Source organism: Ixodes scapularis, unplaced genomic scaffold (genome assembly GCF_016920785.2).
Source record: "Ixodes scapularis isolate PalLabHiFi unplaced genomic scaffold, ASM1692078v2 PGA_scaffold4__175_contigs__length_147842914, whole genome shotgun sequence".
Taxonomy (NCBI): domain Eukaryota; kingdom Metazoa; phylum Arthropoda; class Arachnida; order Ixodida; family Ixodidae; genus Ixodes; species Ixodes scapularis.
Window position 1 is genome coordinate 57,223,818 of NW_024609879.1, and position 22,669 is coordinate 57,246,486.

A 22,669-nucleotide genomic window follows, 5' to 3' on the forward strand; every position below is an offset into this window, starting at 1 on the left:
GTCTTGCCAAGACTTTGTACGAAATGTAGTTTCTAAGGGTTCTTGAACTGTATCTCCGATTATAAAGCAATGCAAGAAACTATAATTATTCGACACATTCGAAAAAAGTACCCTTCGAAAGGAGCTTCTAACTGGGTTTGATGTCGCTGCTCCGGACTGCATCTATCATTCTATTAAATCTTGTCTATAAATTTTCTGCAGAAAGATAGTGACATAGAGCATGTTGAGCAGTGGCGATAGAAATTATATAGCTTTTCATCGTCTGTAGTTTATAGACCTCGATAGAAAATGCATTGAAGTTGTTGATACGACGTGACTGAATAGAAAGTTGACACTCGTTAAAAAGAGGATAAGCTTTTTTTATAGTGCCTTCACTTTTATTAGGGTTTTACCCAAACGTATTTTGAAAACAAAATTTTCAGAAATGTGTATTCAGAAGTGAAATGTTATGTTCAATATAATTCAAAGTACTGGTTACGTGAAGACATTCACTTCTTCAAAGTTTTTTTCTTAAAGTTTTGATGCTCTTCAAAGCGTAAGATTTTTTAAAAATATAAGTTCAATTTTTTTTCATCACCAGGAACCTCTACTAACAAATTGCTTTTATCGTTCTCCTTCTTGGTGAACATTTGAAGAAGAAATGAGCACAGTATTTCACAAATATAATTTCAGTGAGATAGTACGCAATGTTAACGGGGTGCTTGGCTTGCTGATTTTCAGAAATACTCAAATGACAGCTACGTTTTCCAAACTTTATTTAAAGCAGACATCTCAAAAGTTTATTTAAAGCAGACACATTTACTATACTCGTAGACACCTTTCTGCGACTATGCAGTTGAGGTCACAGGCGCAGGGAAGTCGAGTAACTTGGACGCCACTTAATGCGGTACATCAGCGCTCTTCACTTCACCTTAAATACCACAGAAAGTTGTCCATAAGTGTAAATAGCCTCACGGATCATCAAACAGGATATAAGTTGAAAGATGGGTTCCACTGATCGTCCTGAATCGGTTTTCTAATTTGTGAAAGCTCGCAGCAAGCTTGATTCGTAGTGTTCGCTAAGCGGATAAGTGTGTGAACACTGTGAGTTGAGCACCATAATATCAAACGTACGCGTCTGCTAATAGCAGATGACCCGTCCCAAACGTTTTACATCTCTCAGCTAGTAGCTATTGCAAATGTCCGCATCTCTAAGCAGTATTGATCATCAAGAGCCTCCAGAAATCTTACATGTGAATATGCCTCAATCGAGAATGCATTAATTTTCATGGCAGCAAATAACTTTGAGCTTCTCACAGTCTTGTTCAATATTTTATTTTGCAGGCTACCTATTCCTACCCCTTCTTTTTTTTTTATTTGGCCCGCTCCGTATTTGTTTAGCGCTAAATCGGCCACTTGTAGGAAAGGTTTGTCGACCCCAGACCTTGAGCTATTGCGTTTAGAAGAATGACGCAAAAACCTCGATACTGGGGACACCTAGCAGCGTATTACGTGACTAAAAAGCAAATGCACCGCAAATTTAAAATTTCTAATACTTCGGCGTACCTCAATTTCTTTCTTTTTTGCTTTAGGCAGTTTTTGTGTTGTATAGGAACATGGTCCTAGCCACATACAAGTGTTATGATTCAGAGGCACTTTTTCGCCAACGAATGAATATTGGTATTTAACTAAAAGCAAACAATGTTATCCCGAAATACGAATCCACCGGAATGTTATCATGGAAGCCCAATATCAATCCACAAATTCATAACGTCGCTTCCTTTTGTCTTAGACGCGATTCGCTCCTTCATCCGTCTAATCTGTTCAGCCGAGAAGAGGTTTTTGTAGTCCCCAATTACACCCTTGCGAAGAAGTTCATGCTTGAGCTCCAACTTCGGTCTTCCACCAAACCTTTGACTGTAAACTTGCAAAGACTTAAACTGTCTCTCAGGGGGAAGTGAGAAAAGATCATGCATCAGGGTTTTCACGCCGTCATTGACTGTTTTGTTCAGGCTTTCAAAGCTGGTGGCTTTCACGACTTTGTCGAGGAGCGCGTTGTCATGTCTCAGCTTTTGACCGTACTCCTCACCAAGGAAGTCAGCGATCTTTAGCACCCAAGCCTTTATGTCCTTTTGTAAGTCTTCGTACCTAAAGAACAAAACATTTGAATTGTTTCGGTGCTTGTAGAGAGACAGCAAGTGGTCAAAATAGTCTCCGTAACGAACTTGCCCACTCAGAAACAAATCTAAAAATGTATCAAACGGTGCGTCTTCAAGCCCATTGTTAGGGATGCCTCTAGAGTGGTGATAGAAGGAGACGGAGACGTCATACGGGTTTCTAACCACAAATATGTACTTCGCGTTCTCAGAGTAAGGAAGCTTATGGAGGGGAAGATGGCACTTGATGGTGCCTGGGCGGACCATTTTTTCTGCAGCCTCGGAGCCCAAGAACTCAAGCCAAGGTGACCTTAGAAAGAATTCTGTGAAGTCCTTAGGAAGGACACCGTCATACAAGATGCAATGGACAATGTACTGCGTCCATGTTGTTCCACATTTAGGGTACGTGACAATAAAGATGTCGTCGGACCGGGGCTTGTAAGACATAGCGGATTGTACGGTGTTCTCGTCCAGGAAGATGCTCATGTAGAAGCCATCGAGGTTCTTGAAAAGAGAACTGACATTCACATTTGGTGCAGCTGACATCTGTTCCAGAGGTTTCTCCTGTAATTATAGATATAACAATAGTTGCACTCTGTGCCGATTGCACCCTAGCCATCTAATCTTGAAATAATATCAACACTCCCCCCCCCCGTCAGCTCAATATTTTGGGGGAAATGTATGACAAGAAAATGAAAGATCAAATATGGAATCCTTAGTTCCAAACTTTTTATAATGCGAAAGATAACACCAACATTATTCCTGTATTGGATAGTGAAAGCTTAGTTGGGACAAAATATTTTTCACTGACAAAACAAACCCCAAGCACTATTTACACAGGTGCAGTTTGATTAGCATAATTTACATAATATCATTATTGTCCACTACATTGAAAATGTTGAAGAAATAAAATATTAATTTCGGTCATTAATATTGCTAAGCCAGGTTTTGGCTGAACACTATTAAATGTCCGCGGCGCAACGCGGCATTGAACATCGCCGTAATTAGGAAAATAAATCTCATAAAAACTCTCCATGCCATTTTTAAAGACTTATATATGAACATTTCTCACCTGCGATGTTGAACCCTTAAAAAATATCAGATTCCAAAAAGGGCCCAGAAGAAGTCTGTGTAAAATACTCTTTTTCAAAGTAAATGCTTGAAAAAAAATGTTATTTATCGGGTCGCTGTTGAGACGAGATGATCACTAACTTTGAGCTCAATAACACAACTTTGAAGGACATTATAGCAACACCTTTGTCTTACAGCGTTCTATTTATTTGATTAAAAACTTGTTACCCTTCAAAATATGTAGAACCATAATTTGGTATCATATATCATTAGTATATATTTGCACAATCAAACCACAAAATTTGAATAGTTCAGAAAAGCACAGACTAGCCTCAGCTAGCTGACCATCCCTCTGACTGTCAGTAAAGCTCCAAATCTTTACAGAAAAAAAGAATAAATTATGTTATGCATACGCCTCTCACACGCTTTGGCAACCCCACGAATATAAAAATTTACGGTCACCGAATCTCGACATTCTAAAAAATGAAGAACTACCGGTTTATGTTATCACAAAAGAAAAGCACCTGAACAAAAATAATTGTGAACGACGAGCATCAAATTATGCAAGTAATGGATCATTGCCTTTATCAATAAATCTTAAATTACCATAAGGATTTATATAGATAATTTCGGTTTCATATTTAATTAGCTTAAGCGATTTCTTTGGTATAAACTCCAATACCAGACAAAAACACATTCCGAATGGTGTATCTGCGCAGTGTAGAAACAGTTAGTGAAGGCTCTGGAAACATATTTCCAATCTCGATGGGGTATGTAACGTTGGTGGCATGCTTCCCTAACCTATATTGCATAGGTAAACGCCTCGATTTTCATTACACGTCTGCTGTTGTAGAAACCGTCGAAGGCATTTCGAGTACGCAAGTCTTGCAAATTTCCCTGAAAATGATCGAGCATGCCAAGTTTCCGTTTCTGACGGACAGATATTTTATTATAGTTCGTTACAGTTTTGGTACACTATACTAATGCACTGTAAGGTATTTTTTAGTAACATTAAGAATAATAGAATACCTTTTTTACCCATAAAGAAAGTAGTTTATGAATTCTATGCATATATCCTTTTGATTTAGATAGTTTAGAAAAACAAAATTTGTATATGCTTCGACCCTTTGAAGTTCTTAATAAACCATACACCTAAGAATTTTTGTTCTTTGACTTGTCTTAAAGGCATTCCATCAAAATAATAAGTGTTGAAGTTTTATCTTGCTTGTTAATCGGATGGTATATTATGAAAGGTATTTCGTTTTGTCAGCATTAAGTTGTAATGTTTTACACTTAAGCCAGTTTGCCAGCTTTTCAAGGATTCGTTGGCCATTATGTGTAATGTATCTTAAGATTGTACTATCAAGGACGCATTCGTGTCGTTTGTGTACATGATTAGTTCCGGGGAATCCTGCATGTTTCTCATATCAATTACAAAAATAATAAATTGCAAAGGGCCTAGAATGGATCCCTACGGCACTACATGTCGTACATCTAACTTTCAGAGGTTTCTTCATTTACATGCACATATTGAAATCGATTCATTAAATAACTTTCAACTACTTTTATTGCCAGGCCACGTATTTCCCAATATAGAAGTTTAATTCATACGATATGCTCTACTGTCTCAGAAGTCTTTGTAAAGTCTAAAAACAAGCGTCATGTATAAAATGTATCTTCAATAATTTTTTTTTATAATTTTAACTTTTATTTAGGGTAAGCCTCGCTCTGTAGATCTATGTTTTTGAAATCCATGTTGTGCCTCGTTCATAATATTCTACGTACAAAACAAATGCATCTAATCTAGTATGAATTACATTTACAAATATGTTTTAAACATTTGGCAGAATCGAAATCGGTCGATATAGTTATAAAATTATTTTTCCCCGCATTCAATTATTGAGCTAACTCAAGATACTTTTAACTTGTTTGGAAAGGTTCCTGTGTGTAGCATAATATTTGTTTGATATGACAGAATGAGACAGTGTTTTTGAGAAGTTTTTCACTGGAACATATTTAAAACAGTCAATACCGTTCCCAACATTGTTTTTAAATGTTTTAATCAGTATATCAATTTCAATCGGCGTAGTTGGTTTGAAGGGAAGCTCCGGTCAATATTTTTGAATTTGTGATTACAACTGTTTTCAGCTAAAGCTGTGTCCCCCAATTACAAGATACACTATTTTGTTTGAATATTGTGTGTAGTTTTAGTAATATCACGGCTCAAAGTTTGGTTTTTTGGTGTCTACGGTAAGACCTACTATCTGCTAGAGAGATCGCAGTACTGATCATCAGCCGTACGGCCGCGACTTGACGACACAAGGGTGCCGCGCCAGTGTTACTTGACTAAAAGACAACTCGCTTGCCGCCCGCTAAAGAGCAGCTGGTCGCGTCTTTGAAATCAGTTTTAGTGGAGTGCGCGGCTTCCCTTCGGCCTAATATTTCGGCTGTGATCATATTTCGTGCCACTCAATCGATACGAGTTATTTACTTTGCTTTCGTTTTTGATTAGACTTGCTTTTAAAGATTATAGAATAAATCAAAGTCTTCGTTTTTTTCGATGACGAAATCGCCAGGAGTATTCTCTTCTTTATGCATTAACCCACACTAACAAAATGTGCGTTCATAATATTTGCAAGACGTTTCCCGAATATATATATATTTTTTTTGTATTATCGATAATACTTTTATCGATACATACTGCTTTCTATTTGTTCTATCATTCACTGCGTTCCATATCTTCCTCGGCTCGTTTTTTATATTGTTGAACACACTCTGATAATACTCACGCTTTGCTTTATTTATTTATTTTTTTATTTTTATTTATTTTTATTTTTTATTACGCGCGTCGCCGAGCGAGCGCGTGTGTGGCCGAGTGGTTACGGTGCTTGGCTTTCGTGCGGAGGCCTCTGGTTCTGTTCCTCGGAGCGGCGCGTCTTTTATTTATTCTTTCAATTTAGCGTTCTCGTAAGTTCCAGAACCTTGTCGTCTGTTCAAAGTGGGAATGTTCAACGCGACGAATCTTCTACGCCGATTGTTCCAGGAGCCCACGGGTGTACGAAAGGAGCTCCAGGTGGCGAGCCGGAGTCAGTCTCGCCCCAGCGTTCGATTCTGATGTTTTGCGCCATCGAAGCCTGCGACAATAACCTTATTTTATTTTGTTTTGGGCACAATTTCACCCTATTAAACGTTTAGCTTGCTTCAGTCTTCGTCGCCTCATCAATTGTCATTCGTGACGATATCGGCTCTTAATGCGTTTCTTTCTTTTTTTTAAATCGACTCAGAAGTGGCTGGTCTCGTCTTTTCAGTAGTCCTGGTACATGTTGTCGTTTCATTTATTGTTTTACAAAGACATTCCTTTATCCATGGCCTCGTAACTTTCAGCTTTTTATTTTTAGATCGTATGAGGGGGTGTGCATTATCACATTATAGTTTAAAGATCTTTGAGAAGTGATTAAATGCCATATCGGGAAGTGGGAAGTGGATAGAGTTTGCTCATTTATTTTACGGTAATAAACTTAATTCTCTTTGCTTACTTTTTGTTTAAACAAGTAAGTTAAAATGCTTGCGTAAACGTTATTACATCAAGACGTAGACATAGCGAGTCAAGAAAGGTTTCAAGATCATCTGATTGATTTTCATAGTTCAAAAAATTTGAAAAATTATGCAAAAAAACAGGTCTTTCAAGTTTAGGTAGCTCATATTTAATTTTTTCCAAGGTCATCGACATGCTTGATTCGAATAGTCGCTTCGTTGTCTGGTTTCCTGACGTATGAGCATCCTTCTTTGTGTCACACAAACGTGTAGCCAAGGTACCTGGCCTTCATCCTGACATCGTAAAAAAGCTTCCTGTTTGACGAAATCATGTTCTCTTTCAGATACAGATTGTCTAGACTTGCTCCGCTCCTTAACTTCTGCTTGTTCTGAGGCCACGCAATTCGCTCATTCCGGTTAACAAAACGCTTGACTAGCGTGGGTATTTTTTTTTTTTGCTTCAGTTGGGTTACGATGACCAGACTCTACGTTACTCTTGGTCAACCTTGGCACTTCCCCTTGATTAGAGATCTTGTTTTTATTTAGTGATTCAGTGAGTCCATGTACTTCGAGATCAATTATTCGTCCAGACTTCTCAAACCTATTTAGTTATTACTTGATCTGGAGAGTTTCATCAGTCTTTCGATTTTGCTTGATTTCGTTTACTCTATTTTTTCATTTTTTTTGATATCGCTGTCATGTTTTTCTTTTTTCTCAGTGCTTCATCGTAGCTATCCGACATTGACTGTACCGATTTTTAAAAGTGCATCACGGTTTTTTTATTTTCTAACAGCTCGCCAACTTGCTGCTTTGGTGGTGCAAGTACTGCCCACATCCACATTATTTAACTTTGCTGTTATTACACGTCTCACGGCTGTTCGAGCGACTGCTTATTGCCCTGGGAGCTCCTAGTTATTGATTTTGCTCCCTGGCAAGTCCGACATTTCCAGGTTTCTTTGAACCCCGTTTTTTATAGCTCGGAAAGCGATTTCTATCACACCCGCACAAGTGCCAACGTTATAACTAAACGGGCATTCGTTACACTTGAAGAAAATAGCGAGTCTTTGAATAACGTACGCTATTTTAGCGCACGCTATTGCTAAATTCAGCGCTTGTGTTAGCGCACACTACGCAAGAGTGTTTTAAAATAACGTTTCTCTGCCGCGACGCAAGAGCCCCAGTATCTCGCGGTTGCAACGCCACCAAAATACAGTCACAATTTTTATTTCAAAACATCCAATGCTGTAACATGGGAAAAAACAAGTTTTGGTACAGAGTAACATTTTAGATTAGTTTAAACACGAGAATGCGACGCGAGCGGTCGATCGGTTGATCGGTCGTGTCCGCTTACATCGCCTCAAGAGAGGTCTTGTGTACTGAACATCGCGCACCGTATACCTTCGCCGAGAAATATTCCCGTGTCGCAAGCAAAGTTGCCGCTGATCGTTCCCCACCTTATTGCGTTTTCCCAACCGAGTGTAATGTTGTCCTGTATTTACAATTGCAGTCGCGAGGATGCCGCCGGCATCGTGCTCACGTCGACGCCAAGGCAGCCGCAGCTATGGTCCTGGGAGCCGCCATTTTTGAACTGTGCTTGTTTAGGCTTTAGCCAACTTCTCATCACGAATCCAACTTGGAGGAGCGCAAAAGCTCCTTGCGCACGCACGCAATTTCCCAACATGGAGGAGCGCAAAAGCTCCTTGCGCCCGCACGCAATTTCCAAAAAAATAGCATACGGTAAAATAGCGCACGCAAAGCGCAAAACGTAGTTAGCGTTCGGCGCAAGCTCAGTGGGGACGACGCTTTTCAATGCGTACGGAAAACTTTAGCGTGCTCTATTCTAAAGCTCTCTGATGTTCCCATCATCGATTTCCGTCTTACAGTGTAGACAAAAATCGCTTTGTGCATGGCACTGAACACTCAGAGGCAGCAGTCAGCGATCGGGATTTTTGTGATTAAGAATAATAAAAGATGGTACTGGCTCCTACCTGCAAAGTCAGATGATTAGAGTACTGCCGACAGCCCTGGTCGCTGACTCCTCCCGTCGACGCTGCAGTGGTTTTTTTATAACCCCTGTCGACTTGGTGTTCTCTTAGCCGCTGTTGTCTCGGATTCCGTTGTCGCCACTGCTGCCGCTGTAATTTCCTTGGGCCTGTTGGCTTGTTCTTCTGGCTGACCGAAATGGACGTCAGCTGGCCCGTGTCGCTGACGCGCAGCTTTTCGGCGGTGGAAGGTAGAAGCTGCATAAACAGAAGATTAATGTACTGCTGATAGCCTGTCGCTCAGGAGATAGCTTCCTTTTTTTTTATAGCCTCTGTCGCCTTGGTTCCGCCTCAGCCCTGTCGCTTGGGGATAGATTCCTTTTTTTCACAACACCAGCACCAAGAAGAAGGAACGAACGCGACTGATTGGTTCCCCACCCCAACCCGGACAGCTATTTTTGGCGATGACTAAGAGGAACCCTATGTGGATAATTTGTGGAGTGGGGAGAACAGCTGTCATTGTTCACAAAATTGCGTCGAGGGCCGTTCGACTTTCTTTCCTTCGGTCTTCGTAAACGTCTAGCAGAAACGCAGAAACGGCAGGCACTTATAAGCCCTATTTCTCACAGTGCAAGATAAGTAAAAAAGATAGGCAGTATGCGCAACAAAAATAAAGTGCAAACTTTCAAGACAAGCCGGAATACTTAGAATGCAAAACCGCAAAGCATAGGTGGAGAATGGCGCTTAGCAGGTTTCAAGAGACCAAGAGAGTGGCGAAAATTGCCAAGCTGATGGGAGCGCGAGAGTCACACTTACTGCGTCATCATACGCAACAAGGTGTCACTCTAGAAGCATTTTTTTAAGGTGTATAGTAACTTTCAGATTTAAAAAAGCCAAGGCATGGCAAGCCTTGTGCTTATTATTATCACTCCGTTGCACACGAGAATGCGACATTGGCCGAGGAGAACGTCAAAGAACGATTGCAAAGGAACAAGGCTGAATATAATGAATAACGCATTCCCTGCGTTTCTTAAGCGGAAGCAGAAGGGGTTCTTCAAAGGAAACGGGTTAGAGGTGAATTTTAGCGTATTTTCGTCCTGTGAATTGGAATGTCGCAAGCATCTGACCCAAACGCATTATTAGACGCGAGAGAAAACAAGAAAAACAAATTACTGTTTCTGTCGTAAAGTCACACCCAGAGGTTTCAGAGCTCTCTCGCGCGTGCCGCGTGTGAGGGAACACGTGCGCCGCTTTTGGCCGCTCAGGTAGGCTTGCGGAAAGCATCGAAATGTTGGGATTTAGGTACGACACGTCATGATTCCTTTTTTGCACGGGCTTCAGCGCTATATTGGGGCAACTTAATTGGCGGGTCAATAAAAAATATAATTTTGATGTTCGTAATCCTGGAGGCCAAATAAAGACGATTTAAATGTTCTTTTTTCTTCTCAAATTTAGTTCCGCTTCAGTGTTTCTTTAAGCTGAGAGTTAATATAGAATATTTAGTTATAGTATAAATTACGAGGTTCGCTGATTCATTTAATAGCACAAGGTAAAAGACATCTACCGGGTGATTGTTCATTTGTTAAGGCAGCCTATTCTGCCTTAACAATTAGAATTATTAGGTTCCGATAGTAGACATGAATCTTTGCAAACAAGGGAAGGCTTGTTGATTGCTTTTATAATCGCACGCCCCTGAAAAACTGGTTACATCCGTTGGCAAATCCTAGAGTCGTCACAAATATTTTGTTACACTTTCCACACAAGGTACTATCAATTATTTAAAAAAAAAACGAGTCTCCTTATGCAATATCGATCGCAAACCGGTCCTATTAAATAAAACAAAAAATGACTTCAAAACTCGACAGCTCGCAAGGAGAGGCTTTGAACAGTTTAAAAAAATCTGAAGTTTAACAATCGCATAATACTTACTTGAGAACCAGGACTCGGTAGCGAGAAAGCATTGAAATGTGTTCAATCTTTATTCTCGTAGTAAATATTGCAGTTTTTTTTCCTACGACATATTAGGTTAAGTCGGGGTCATTGTCTACCAGCCTTACGTGCAATCCCCGTTAACAGCAGGAGCGTAATAAAACGTTATAGAGCTACGCGCTATCTCTTGAAATAGGTCGTCTATGGCGATTTTAGTTGCTGTGCGCTTGGTCCTTGAATAATTCCAAATACGGCAAACTTGACAGATGCTTGCGTGAGTGAGAAACAATAAAAAATAAAGATGTTTCATTTGTATTTTTTATTGTTATCATACCAGTGTATTGAGCATCCGTCTGCACTTGTTACCTTGTTTACGATGCCGAAACCCCAAAAATACGTGTTTCTGTTTCCACAAAATCAAACAAATTTATTGTTGCAAAATCAGAATAAAGGACTCAAGTCTAATGTTCTTCAGTTTAGAAACAGCGGTATTCTGGAAGTATCAACCATACAATCTGTTCCCCGATTTCGTCTGTTTTCAGTGTATTTCATTTTCTTTTTGAACGACCAGGTTCTTTTTTTAATTCTTAGTAAAATTTACTTTTGCATTTGCTTCTGGTCAGTCATTTTTCAAGCTGGCCGATAAGGTTGACTCTGTGTAATCATGTATGTGAGTTGGTTAACCGCTTCGCTTTTAAAGAACGGGGGCGCGGAGGGGTAGTGGGGCGACCGCTAATCCTTCGTGACGTATTGTGACGTAGGGTTATATGCAAACAGAGAGTGCATTGATCACCACTTTGGAAGCGCGAGTAGGCAACTGACAGAGAGACTAAAATGTACATCGCGCGGCACTGTTAAGAAGTTAAATATTGCAATTTTGTTTTTTATCAAAAGGCTGCCTTGAAAATTTCTAGTGTAGTGAAAGGTGCTCATTTGAAGCACTAACTTCCGCGATAAAATTTGAGGCTCGTTCATTCAACAGTTGCGTCAAACAAGAAAAAGCTTCAGTGTCGTGTTCGCGCTCACAGTGTATCGCAGTGTTCGCTAGATAGTATTAGTGATGGTGATTATTAGCCTTGACTAAGTTCTAAACTGTGCAAAGCATGAAGTGCATCTCGCTTGTGAGCCGCTCGTACTAGCTGTTTAATAGCCCCGATCAGTAGAAAAAGAGAGGCTTGCTTTACAAGCACGCCTAGTGCGTGAACGCATACTCCCAGGACTCGGCTGCGCGTCAGACAGGCTGGAAGGGCGAAACTTGCACAAAAATGTAAAGTATTTACTTTAACCGTTTTCAGACGGCTTTATTGTGATGCCCCCGCTACAGGGCATTGATACAGTTCTGCTCCGTTTGATTTATTTGTTAGGACACCAGAGTGGCAGAGGCGCATGTCACATTATTCAAAAGCTTACGTTGCACAAAAGGCTAATTTTCCGGGCTACCCAAACGAAGCAGCGCTTTGATGTCATCGTGACTTGTTGTCATGTCTTGACTTTAGGCACACGCACACTGTTGCGTTTTCCTATTTTTGTACTACGTAACTTCGAGGTTGAACCGCGTAGGCAAACCCTACACCCTATCAGCAACCAGAAACGTATCGCATTTTTCTCACAGCAAACTCACGGTGGCCAAGTAAAGTAACTATAAGCCATAACATCCACTTTTGATTGTTTCCCTGGTGAAATACACGACCGGCAACCGCACGAACAACGTCCTCCGCCCGCATCCCCCGCCACAACTTAGGGGATGGAAATGATGCATCAAGGCCAAGGATAGCCTTTACAGATGCCCTTAATGACAAGAATGACTCGCAGAGGCAAACTAAATACGTCATATGAAAGAAAGAATGAGTTAACGCCAAGACTTAGTGTAAGAATGGGTACTTTTTGCATCCCGGGCTGCCTTATTGAAAAAAAAATACAATTTGAAAACAGTTTGGATATAAACTGGCTAAACCCGAAACTAACTGGTTGTAGGGGAATTGTGCCGGGAAATTGTAAATCAAACTGTCGAAATTGGCTGAACTTGAGAAATGAACTAGACAAGCTGGCAGCTGAATTGGTTGAACTGTTAGTTGTGTAGTTCAAACTGGTAGCTAACCAGGCAAAACTGATAGCTTTAGCAGGCGACACTGGTGTCATAATGTGCAAGCTGTGATTCAAACAGTTTGAGCTGGCAGTCGAACTGCCAATGATTGACAACGAAGTTTCACTATTATCAGCAAAAATATCACAATAAAATGTTAAGCCACAATGTAAAAGATACATTATTATTACCTGTCCTGTAAATAAACGGTTATTATATTGTTCTTATTTTCCACTTGCGACATCATGGCAGACCGTCCTCTTTCCACAGCGCCATAACATCACTTCCTTCCGTCCTAGAAGCAATACGCTCTTTCATTCCCGATATTTGTTAGGGCGAGAAGTGATCCATGTATCCAGCAACCTCCCCTTTTCGTAAAAACTCTCCCGTCGACTTGAAATTTCTCGAATCCACGGACATGCTTTTTGCAGGATAGTCTGATTTTGCAAGTTCCAGAATGTGCGAAGCATGAAGTACGCCTCACTTGTGAGCCGCCCGTGCGAGCTCTTTATGAGCACCAATGAATCGAAAGGGTGATTTCGTTTTCTGAGCATGCCCAAAGGGCTGTCTATACCGGACACTTCTCCGCTGTATAAAGTATGGCAAGCCGCTTCCGTCCAAATTTTGTTTTCTTTTTGGCGAGTAAGTTTTTTTTTTTTTTTTTAACGTCCGCTTGTGTCCTTTTGCCGAGGCCTAGAGCATGCTCGCCACGTGGGTTTGGACAACCGCTCATACGCTTTGTTGGCTGTCAAACAACCCGTCAAGCCCACCGCTGCTGCTCAAGCCTCGAAAACGGGAAAGGGAAGGATACAAGGGCGCTGCAGAACAGACGGACAGGCAACAGGTAGGCCATTGGCAGGTGGCGTGTGACGTCAAGTATGACGAGCACCGAGGTCACAGAAAAGCAGTGGAGTCGAGGAGGAAAGTCGTGATGTTTACATGGGGGCATGTCCAAACAGATGATGGGGCCCTGTACTTTAACTTTCATATCATATGGCGGAAAAGTATCGCTTCGCGTGTTCCGAAGTCGCGTCAGACAGGCTGGAAGGACGAATTCTGTCCTCGCACGAGCGGTAAAGTTACAGGCCTAACATTTAAACTATTTTAACTGTTTTCAGGCGGCAGTATTGTAAAGCCCTCGCGGCAGTTCTTATGCTGTATTCTTACGAGAGACATTGATCTCCGAAGAAAACCGAGTACGTCATTGAGCTGACAGAAAAGAAAAAGACACGAGAGGAAGGAGGCGGCGCAAACAGTACAATTGAGCATTCGCACAGGGGAGTCGGAGTCGCCGGAGTCTTTCTTTCCTTCTTTACACGAACCAGCTTGCGACCTTCAAGAGCTCATAGAACAAAATGCAGTGGAAAAAGCAAAGAAAAAGTCACCGCATCTCCACGTGGTGAATGATGTTGATTGGGGCGAAGCTCTGCTGGTGCTGGTGATACTGATTTTGTTCATAGGTAGTGCTGATGGTGCTGATTTTGATGGTGCTGATGGTGCAAAGTTTAACACGATTATATACGCATTTGACTGCAGCGCTCTCTCCTGTATAGACGTTCAGTGGCTACATGCAACGTTTCGTTCATGACATCCCCAGCTCTTGAGTTACTACCACATCTCAGAGCCCCCTACTCGACCCGCAGTCGTGGCCGAGTGGTTAAGGCGATGGACTAGAAATCCATTGGGGTCTCTCCGCGCAGGTTTGAATCCTGTCGACTGCGCAAACATTTTTCTTTTTAAGAAGACAGAGGGGATGGCAATCGATGTGAGCATGGACGCCGGACGGACAAGGCTAGACCCTAAGGAGCTTCGCCCCTAAAAGGCGCCCCAGACCTGAAAGTTGTTAACACTAAGCCTCTCCAAAAGCAGGAGGACAAAGCAGGGGGCGCGGTCGCTCCGACGGGACGACGGATATTCTGTAGCCCGGTCACAGATTCTCTTCGGCTCCCTGTTAGCGCGGTGGTTCGCGAGCCTCCGTGACGGGGAACACGTGAGCTCCAAACTCGATGACGTTTAATCCTCTCCTCGCGGAGAAACTTCGTCGTAAAAATACACCTGCAGCTACAGTTTTGCTCCGTTTGATTTATTAGTTATGGCGCCAGGGTGGGAAAGGTGCATGCCTGATCATTCAAAAGCTTAGGTTGACACAGGACTGAATTCCCAGGCTGCCAAACGACGCAGCGCTTTGCTGTCTTCGTGACTTGATATCATTCCTTGACTTTAGGCACATTTGTAGCGTTATGTTTTATTATTTTTGTACGACGCAATGTCGAGATTGAAGCTCGAGTCACCTCTAGAATCTTTTTTTCTTATATAATCAAGCTACTGAATTAACTGGTTCACACTATTTGTAGATAGCACGGATATCCCGGTGTTGGATCTTGACGTCCGTCTACGTAAAGTAGTCAAACGTAGGCAAACGCTATACCGCGTGAGATACAAGAAACACATTGCGTTTCTTTTACAACAAACTCACTGAAGCCAATTGAAGTAACTATGAGCCATGACGTCTTTTATCTGTTTCCCTGGACAAATACATGACCGGAAACCGCACCGACGACGTCCTACACCTGCGCCCTCAATAACAACTAGGGGATGGGAATGATGCTTTCGGAGCAAGGATAGCCTTCACAAATGCCCTTAGTGACCAGAATAACTCGTAAAGGTCAATTACGGACGTCTTCAGAATGAATGAATGAATGGATGAATGAATGAGCTAATACCAATACTCAGTAAAGGAATATGCCTTTTATTCTCGCATCACAGGCTCGCCAAGTGATCTACAAAAAATTCTTAATATCAGCTAAACGTTCGCAATAAAACGTTCAGCCACAATGTATTTTCCACTTGCGACATCATGGAAGCCCGTCCTCTTTCCACAGCGTGATAACATCACTTCCTTCCGTCCTAGAAGCAATACGATCTTTTATCCGGGATATCTGTTCGGGCGAGAAGTGATCCATGTATCCACCAACCTCCCCTTTCCGTAAAAACTCTCCCGTCGACTTGAAATTTCTTGAATCCACGGACATGCTCTTGTATACATCCAGGGACTCGGGCCTGCTTTCAGGAGGAAGGGAAGCCAGGGACGACATGATAGTCTTCAGATCATTCTTGAACACCTTTTTCATGCTTTCAAGGCTCGTGGCATCCAGTATCTTATTGAGTAAGACCTCGTCTTCTCTCAAGACTTTCCCGTACTGCTCGCCCATGAAATCGGCTATCTTAAGAATGTGTCCTCTTTTGTCTTTCTTAAGTTGTTCGAACGTGAAGAAGAGCACATTCGAATCATTCCGATGTTTGTACCACGCGAGCAAGTGGTCAATGTAATCGCCGTACCCAACTCTACCATTTATGAACATTTCAAAATACTGTTCGAACGTGAGGTCTTGAACCTGAAGTACAGGGGCGCTCTTGGTGTGGTAGTAGTAGGACACGCAGAAGTCGAACGGGTTTCTGGCAATACAGATGTACTTGGCTTCTTTTGAAAATGGACACTTTGAAAAAGGTAGATGTGTCTTGATGGCTCCTGGCCGTATCATCTTCTCGATGCCTTCTGCTCCGAGAAACTCTAAGAAAGGCATCCGCAGCATAAACTCGTTGAGGTCCTCGGGTGGTGTGCCTTCGCTAATGATGTTGTAAACGATGTACTGAACCCAGGTCGTGCCGCACTTTGGATAGGTCGCAATGAATAGATCATCGCGCCGTGGGGCGTAAGCCAAGGCGGACCGAATATTGTCCTCGAGGATAAATCTGCTGATGTACAGGCCATCAATATCTCTGTGCAGCTGGGTCGTCATATGAATCAGACTTCGTTCCTATAAAGAGTGATACAAAACGTATTTACAGTACTTTTTCCCATAAAAGGAGACAGCGGTGCGAGCTTTTTAAACTTCCTAAAATCAGACCATCCTGCAAAGAATGAGCAGAGTTGTCTATTTTGCCTTAATAAACAGTTAGTAGAGATTCAATATATACATCAGTAATCAATTAGTAGAAAGGTTCATTAAGCGTACTTATTTGGATAATATTCAGCTGGCCTGCAAGGAAGCCTCGCTAACAGACGACGGAAGGCTCCTTAGTTGGATAACATCCCAATTTTATGCGTGATCAATCTACACATATCAGCCGACAAACTCGGGACTTCGACCTTAAGAAATGCAGAAAACTGTAGACCGACACGCTGTTTACAAACAAGCCCGTGTTTGCGCACACCAGGTGTGGGCACTACGCGTGCGCAGAAACCGCATTCACGTGAAGCGGCTGCGCATGCGCAGTGCCGTCGACAGCGCCACCGCAGCTGCGTGACGTCAGGCCGCGTGTTGGTTTATACCCTTCGGAATTCCCCTCAGAAAATATCGGCTCTCCAAGGACTAGCCGTCGCGAATTTCGAAAACCTTTAAACGCTATATTCCGTTTTACATTAGATCCGACCTCCGCCACCGCTACGATGAGACAGAGTTCATCAAGCAACGCCAAAAAGTGCATCATCACGCACTCAGTCGTCAACTTGGTGCCTTTGCTATTACGGAATAAAACAATCACGAACAAAAAAAAAGCGTGGCACGCATTTTCTGAGCTCGATTAGTTTAGCCTGCGATTTCAAACGCACAAAGACGACGAGCATCATGACCATGTACTCTTAGCTCCACTTGATTGGCTCCATCAGATCGCAGCGTTCTCTACAGTGGGAGTTATTGTCATACGGAGTGTGTGTACCTATAAATATAGTGCCTTAAACAATCAGTGGTAAAACTTTATTTTTTTTTTCGTGAATGCAGAAAATGTGGGACGGTTTCCATAAGTTTTTCTAACAACACGTAACACAACGACAATCTGAGACGCCATCAAATCTGATCTGTTAGTGGCTATAAGATAAGCGACTGGTATCGTTCTAACTGACTCACCTGAATTGTCGGTATATTGCGCCTGGTCTGTCGAAATTACTCTCTTCTGTGCCTTCCCTATGAGCGCACAGGCACAGGCACAGCAATAGGAGAAAGGTTTCCGGGGACCAAACAAGATCGTTACATTTATTTTAAATGAGCAAAGTGACGAGAGCCAATCGAAATTGTCTCCATCATCGGGGTCATCGCTCTTTAGCAATCCACATGCCTTCCAGGAAACGGACTCTCGCATGCCATGCGTCGCTCACAAAAGACAGGAAATGCAGTGACGCGAACGGATGCGCTAAAGGTCAGAATCTTCGCGCCGACATCCGGTTACTGTTATTCCCAAAAATCCTTTAGGAGAGTGCTTTGTCGTTTATCGTGTTGACGCTGTTTTTTTTACCAATCTTTGTTTGTTTGAGTGGATAATCGGTTCTAAAATATATGATACTGTCATCAGTTGTCAGCTGAGTATAATACGATGTTCATATACAGTTCTGCTTACCGGGTGAATTATGAAAGTAGGTTTTTCCCCGAAGGCTCATCTGCGTCAGAACAAGGAACACGCCAAGTGTCGACTACGAAATATAAACGCTGATTACATTACTGGATATTCAAGTTTTATGGGACTGGTTCCCTTAAGAACTTCATTTTGAATTCGGTGACGCTCCAGATTACTGGTCCGCAATTATCTGTTTTCTGCTAAAATACTGCGGTAGATTCTAGATTAAATATACAGTGATTCCTTAACGTCGTTTCAGGTTTAGTCCAGAAGCAGCTGACGCTAAGAGCTGATGGGACCAATAAAAAAAGGCTTAATCACTTGCGATTTTTACGCTGCTTGATTGATCCCGCTACCTCGTAGCCGCGGCTGTGCCTGCACTTAAGTTGAAACAAAGTACAGTACATATCTAGAAAATCGATGGGACCCAACTACCCTCCCGGGTTTATTGTCTTCATAACGGGTGACAAACTCTTCTTCACAACCATATACATTTCGTTACCTCAAGATGAAACACAACCATTGTCTTTAATGTCTGTATTTTTTCCTTCTTGCTTTATTTCTTGAAAACCGATAAATAAATTATTACAAATTTTACTGAGAGCACAGTCGACCTAATTCTAAAAACAAAATGCTTAGCGAGAGGGCAGGAGTAAGACAAATCAAGTCCTCGTATTTTCTTTTAAAAAGTCGTTATCTTCCTAATTCTTATGCGATGTCACCATGCCGCTCTCTCATTTGTTAGTATTTTCTTTAATCACCCTACTCAGGAGCACCTTCCAGGGAAAGGATTTTCAGCAAGCGATTTATTCCCTCTAATGTAACTACAAGTTTCATAAGTATCTCGAGCGTGTCAGCGAGTTGTTCTGGCATCACAGTCATCCCGTTTTATATATTTTGGATTTTCGCGATTTTTTGCTACCTTGTATAGTCGCTTTGGAACGCAAGCTGTGCGCAGAGCTCACGAGGAGACCGGAAATACCTGAACCTTTGTGGCGTGAACGTACACATGGATGATCAAAATCATCACCTGTACATTTCCTTTTTCATCGTTCTCGTTCACCTTTTTGAACTAATGGGGCCAAGTTACTGTTGCTACGCAGTAAATGTTATTGCTCATCCAACAAGGTTCGCGTGTCGCGGAACGTCTTTATTTGTATATTTTCTTTTTCTTTTTTTCTCGATGGAACCATTCCGTGACGTTACGCTTCACGAAATAAGTGTATATACCCAGTGGTTCATATTCCAATCTGCAGGACGTACGATATCTGCTCATTGTTGGGCTCGGCAAAAGGGAGTAAAATATTTTCTCACCCAAAAAGTGCATCCGCGAGCCCTTTGATATGCGTACAAAACATACGAAGGGTAGAGCGCAGTCTTCTAGAGAGTTTTACCTTGTGGCATGTCTAAGTTTTCTTGGATCCGCTGGGTTGAGGACGATTCGTCACATGCGCACTCGTCACAGGAAGATTGGTCACAGGACGATTCGTCACATAGGAACATTCGTCACAGGATGACTTGTCACGCGGGCCACTGGTCACATCGAGCGGGCATTGGACAATAGTAAAATATAAATTTCAGGAACTGCCCAGATTCCCTGTTGACCATGCAGCTAAAACAATAAGCCTGGTCCTTTATGAAAATGAATTTGTGTGCATATGTACGTTATGCATAAGGTTGGACCGATTTGCATAGCTCAATCATAATACGGTATATGCATAAATACCATGAAATATTCGCACCACTTTGCTAAAATATAAAACTTGAAGAAAAAAAAAGTTAAACTTGGAATTGCAACTTTATTGCTCTGATCATTGCATGATTTTAGAAAGTAATGCTCTTGGCCAATGCCCTGAGAGTGTTGAGGCGTCGGGTGCTGTCGTATTGTCCAACGATGAACTGGATCCGCCTGTTGCAATCGGCGTGCCTCTTGGACGTCCTTGTTAACGTCGTGCCGCCTTCAGACTGTGCGATCTTCATCTCACTGAAAGACTGCTCCTTCTTGATGCAGTCCAGAAAAAAAACACAAGTTTGGTGTTGTGCACCCCACGTTCCTCTGAAAAAAGGAAGCCCAGTCGAACGTGCGTTATTACTCAATAACCTTCTAAACACAGCCTCGCTCGAGATTTAAAAAGAAAAGCTTACCAGCAGTCCCCCGTGCCACGCCTCGACGCTGTTGTTGGTTCGAGGCATGTCGGCTATTGTTGACTCCCTCACAGACCACACTTCCGGTGAAAAGAGCGAGGAACACAGGCCATTTCGACGGGGCCTGCCTACATACGTGTCCTCGAAATAGTTAGCCACACGGATAGCCTCCGCGGGGATGAAGGCTGCAGGTATCTCGCCAACCGGAAGAAAGGCAAGTGCTCGGAACATTCTTATCTGTAAAACATTAAAGTGGTGGAAGTGCAATGCGGTATAGATTAGACAACAGTGAATGATTGATTATTTCTCCATAAATTTATAGAATACTAACCTGCACTGCGAAGTCCTCGTCCGTGTTGTATCTACTTTGGAGACCGGATGCACAGACCTTCCGGTAAACGAACTGACTTAGATGAAAAAAATATCCTTGGATCCTCGCGTTAGGTAAAAGGCGTTTGATGACGGTTATAGCCGCGATCTCGAAGTCAGAGTAGATGACCTGAACTCTCAGGGGACCCAAGATATTGAGTAGAGCTGCGAAATACCTAGCAAAAGTAGGGAATAAAAAGGGATTAGTTTAGAAAATTATGCCATGTAACGTTTCTAACTACAAGCATTAAAACTATCGATTCAACATAAGAGGGATTACCTTGTGTAGGGTGTCTTCACTCTTGCTTGACAGCAACCCGTAAGCCATTGGCACAACCACTTCGTGAACTATTGCGTGCACCGTGTACAATTGATAGAACAGCTGGGGTGTCACTTTAAACGTACCATCCACCAACCAGACGTTTGACGGAGCCAAATAGCCCATGTTCCTCCCTGTTGCGAAGAGGAGGAGCCTCGCCTGGTCGCCGTCCCCGGTGTCGTGCAGAAGTAAGAACTCGCCTTTGCTCGTGACCTACAATCAGATATGAGAATTAAGAAAAATACCACTATCATTTAGTCTTGGACAGTACCTTAAACTCCTCGGGGATGCTGATGTCTTCTCTTGCAGACGGGATGTTGTAAGTGAACGTCATGTGCTGTCTCTGCTTCCTGATGGTTCGCCGAAGGGATGAAGGGGGGGGGGGGGGGGGGGAATGGGAGACGCGGTACGTGTCCTCGCTCACGGTGGACGCAGCGTGCTAAAGAATCTCATGAGGAGTTTCACGACTTCCCACTGTTAAATAAACCAATGGTTAGAAAAACAAACCTTAAGTTATTCTGCGCAGAAAAGTTTCAGGCACTCACCCGCTTTTCCTTTCATCATATCACGAGTATTCAGCAGGATAATCTCCGTTGGGAGCCCCGCGTGCGTATGCTCGCTTGAACGGGCAATAATTCGACTGCCAGCCAAATCAGTTGTTAATTTTGCCTTGCATTCTCCTCTTTTGCGACAAATCCAATAAGAAGTCTCATCATTCTTTCTGCTGCATGCGTACGAGAAGTCGAGAACCCCTCGTGAAGCAGCAGAGCTCCACCTCTCTCTGTGGCGATCACCTCCATCTTTTCGAATGAAGTATGAGGTGAAAAATAGTCGCTCTTATATAGCCTCCGCATTCACCGTTCGGGACCGAACCAGAATCTAAAACGTTTGTTGCAAATTCTTCCCCCTTGAGAAGCGAAAGAAATGCTAAGATAAGAGGTGACCCACTTTATTCGCCCAAACCAAATAGAACAATACATTGTACGTTCGAGACGTAACCAGAAGCTAAAACGTTTGTTGCAAATTCTTCACCCTTGAGAAGCGAAAGACATGCTAAGGTAAAAGGTGACCCACTTTATCCGCCGAAACCAAATAGAACATTACATTGCTTGTGGACGAAAAAACTCTTGAGACCGGTTGCCCGCACGACGAGTCATCCTGTGACGAATGTTCCTGTGCGACGAATCGTCCTGTGACCAATCGTCCTGTGACCAGAGGCCGGCATCTTAGGTCACCCTCACTAACCCTCACCCTCACAGCCACACTCACCTCAGCCCCTCACTCACCCTCACCCTCACAGCTACACTCACCATCAGCCCCTCACTCATCCTCACCCTCAGAGTCACACTCACCTTCAGCCCTTCACTCACCCTCACTGAACCTCAAGGCCCTCACGCACTCACCGCCCTCACGGCCATCACGCCCCTCACGACACTCACCGCCCTCACGGCCCTCACGCGCCTCACTCACTCATGGCCCTCACGCCACTCACCACCCTCACGCTACTCACCGCCCTCACGCCACTCACCGCCCTCACGCCCCTCACCGCCCTTGCGGCCCTCACACCCCTCACGCCCCTCACGCACTCATGGCCCTCACGCCACTCAGGCCAGCTTCAGATGGGGCAATTTCTCCCAGAAACTTTACGTCGCAACACCAGCAACACGGGCTGCCCGCGATCACACGCAGCAACCAATTGCTGCAATTTGCC

General features: G+C 42.9%; 2 protein-coding genes across 2 annotated transcripts; both read right to left on the reverse strand.

Annotated features, from left to right (window-relative positions):
- Positions 1–1,711: 1,711 nt before the first annotated feature.
- LOC115322949 (sulfotransferase ssu-1-like) lies at positions 1,712–8,958 on the reverse strand. Its single transcript, XM_029983304.4, has 2 exons — positions 8,729–8,958; positions 1,712–2,699 (listed from the first exon to the last, which is right to left on the reverse strand). Exon 2 carries the CDS (start codon positions 2,679–2,681, stop codon positions 1,716–1,718), a length of 966 nt encoding a protein of 321 aa, XP_029839164.2. The 5' UTR covers positions 2,682–2,699; positions 8,729–8,958; the 3' UTR covers positions 1,712–1,715.
- A 6,505-nt stretch (positions 8,959–15,463) lies between these two features.
- LOC115322025 (sulfotransferase 1C2-like) lies at positions 15,464–17,737 on the reverse strand. Its single transcript, XM_040210484.3, has 2 exons — positions 17,642–17,737; positions 15,464–16,552 (listed from the first exon to the last, which is right to left on the reverse strand). Exon 2 carries the CDS (start codon positions 16,532–16,534, stop codon positions 15,590–15,592), a length of 945 nt encoding a protein of 314 aa, XP_040066418.2. The 5' UTR covers positions 16,535–16,552; positions 17,642–17,737; the 3' UTR covers positions 15,464–15,589.
- Between the last annotated feature and the right edge of the window lie 4,932 nt (positions 17,738–22,669).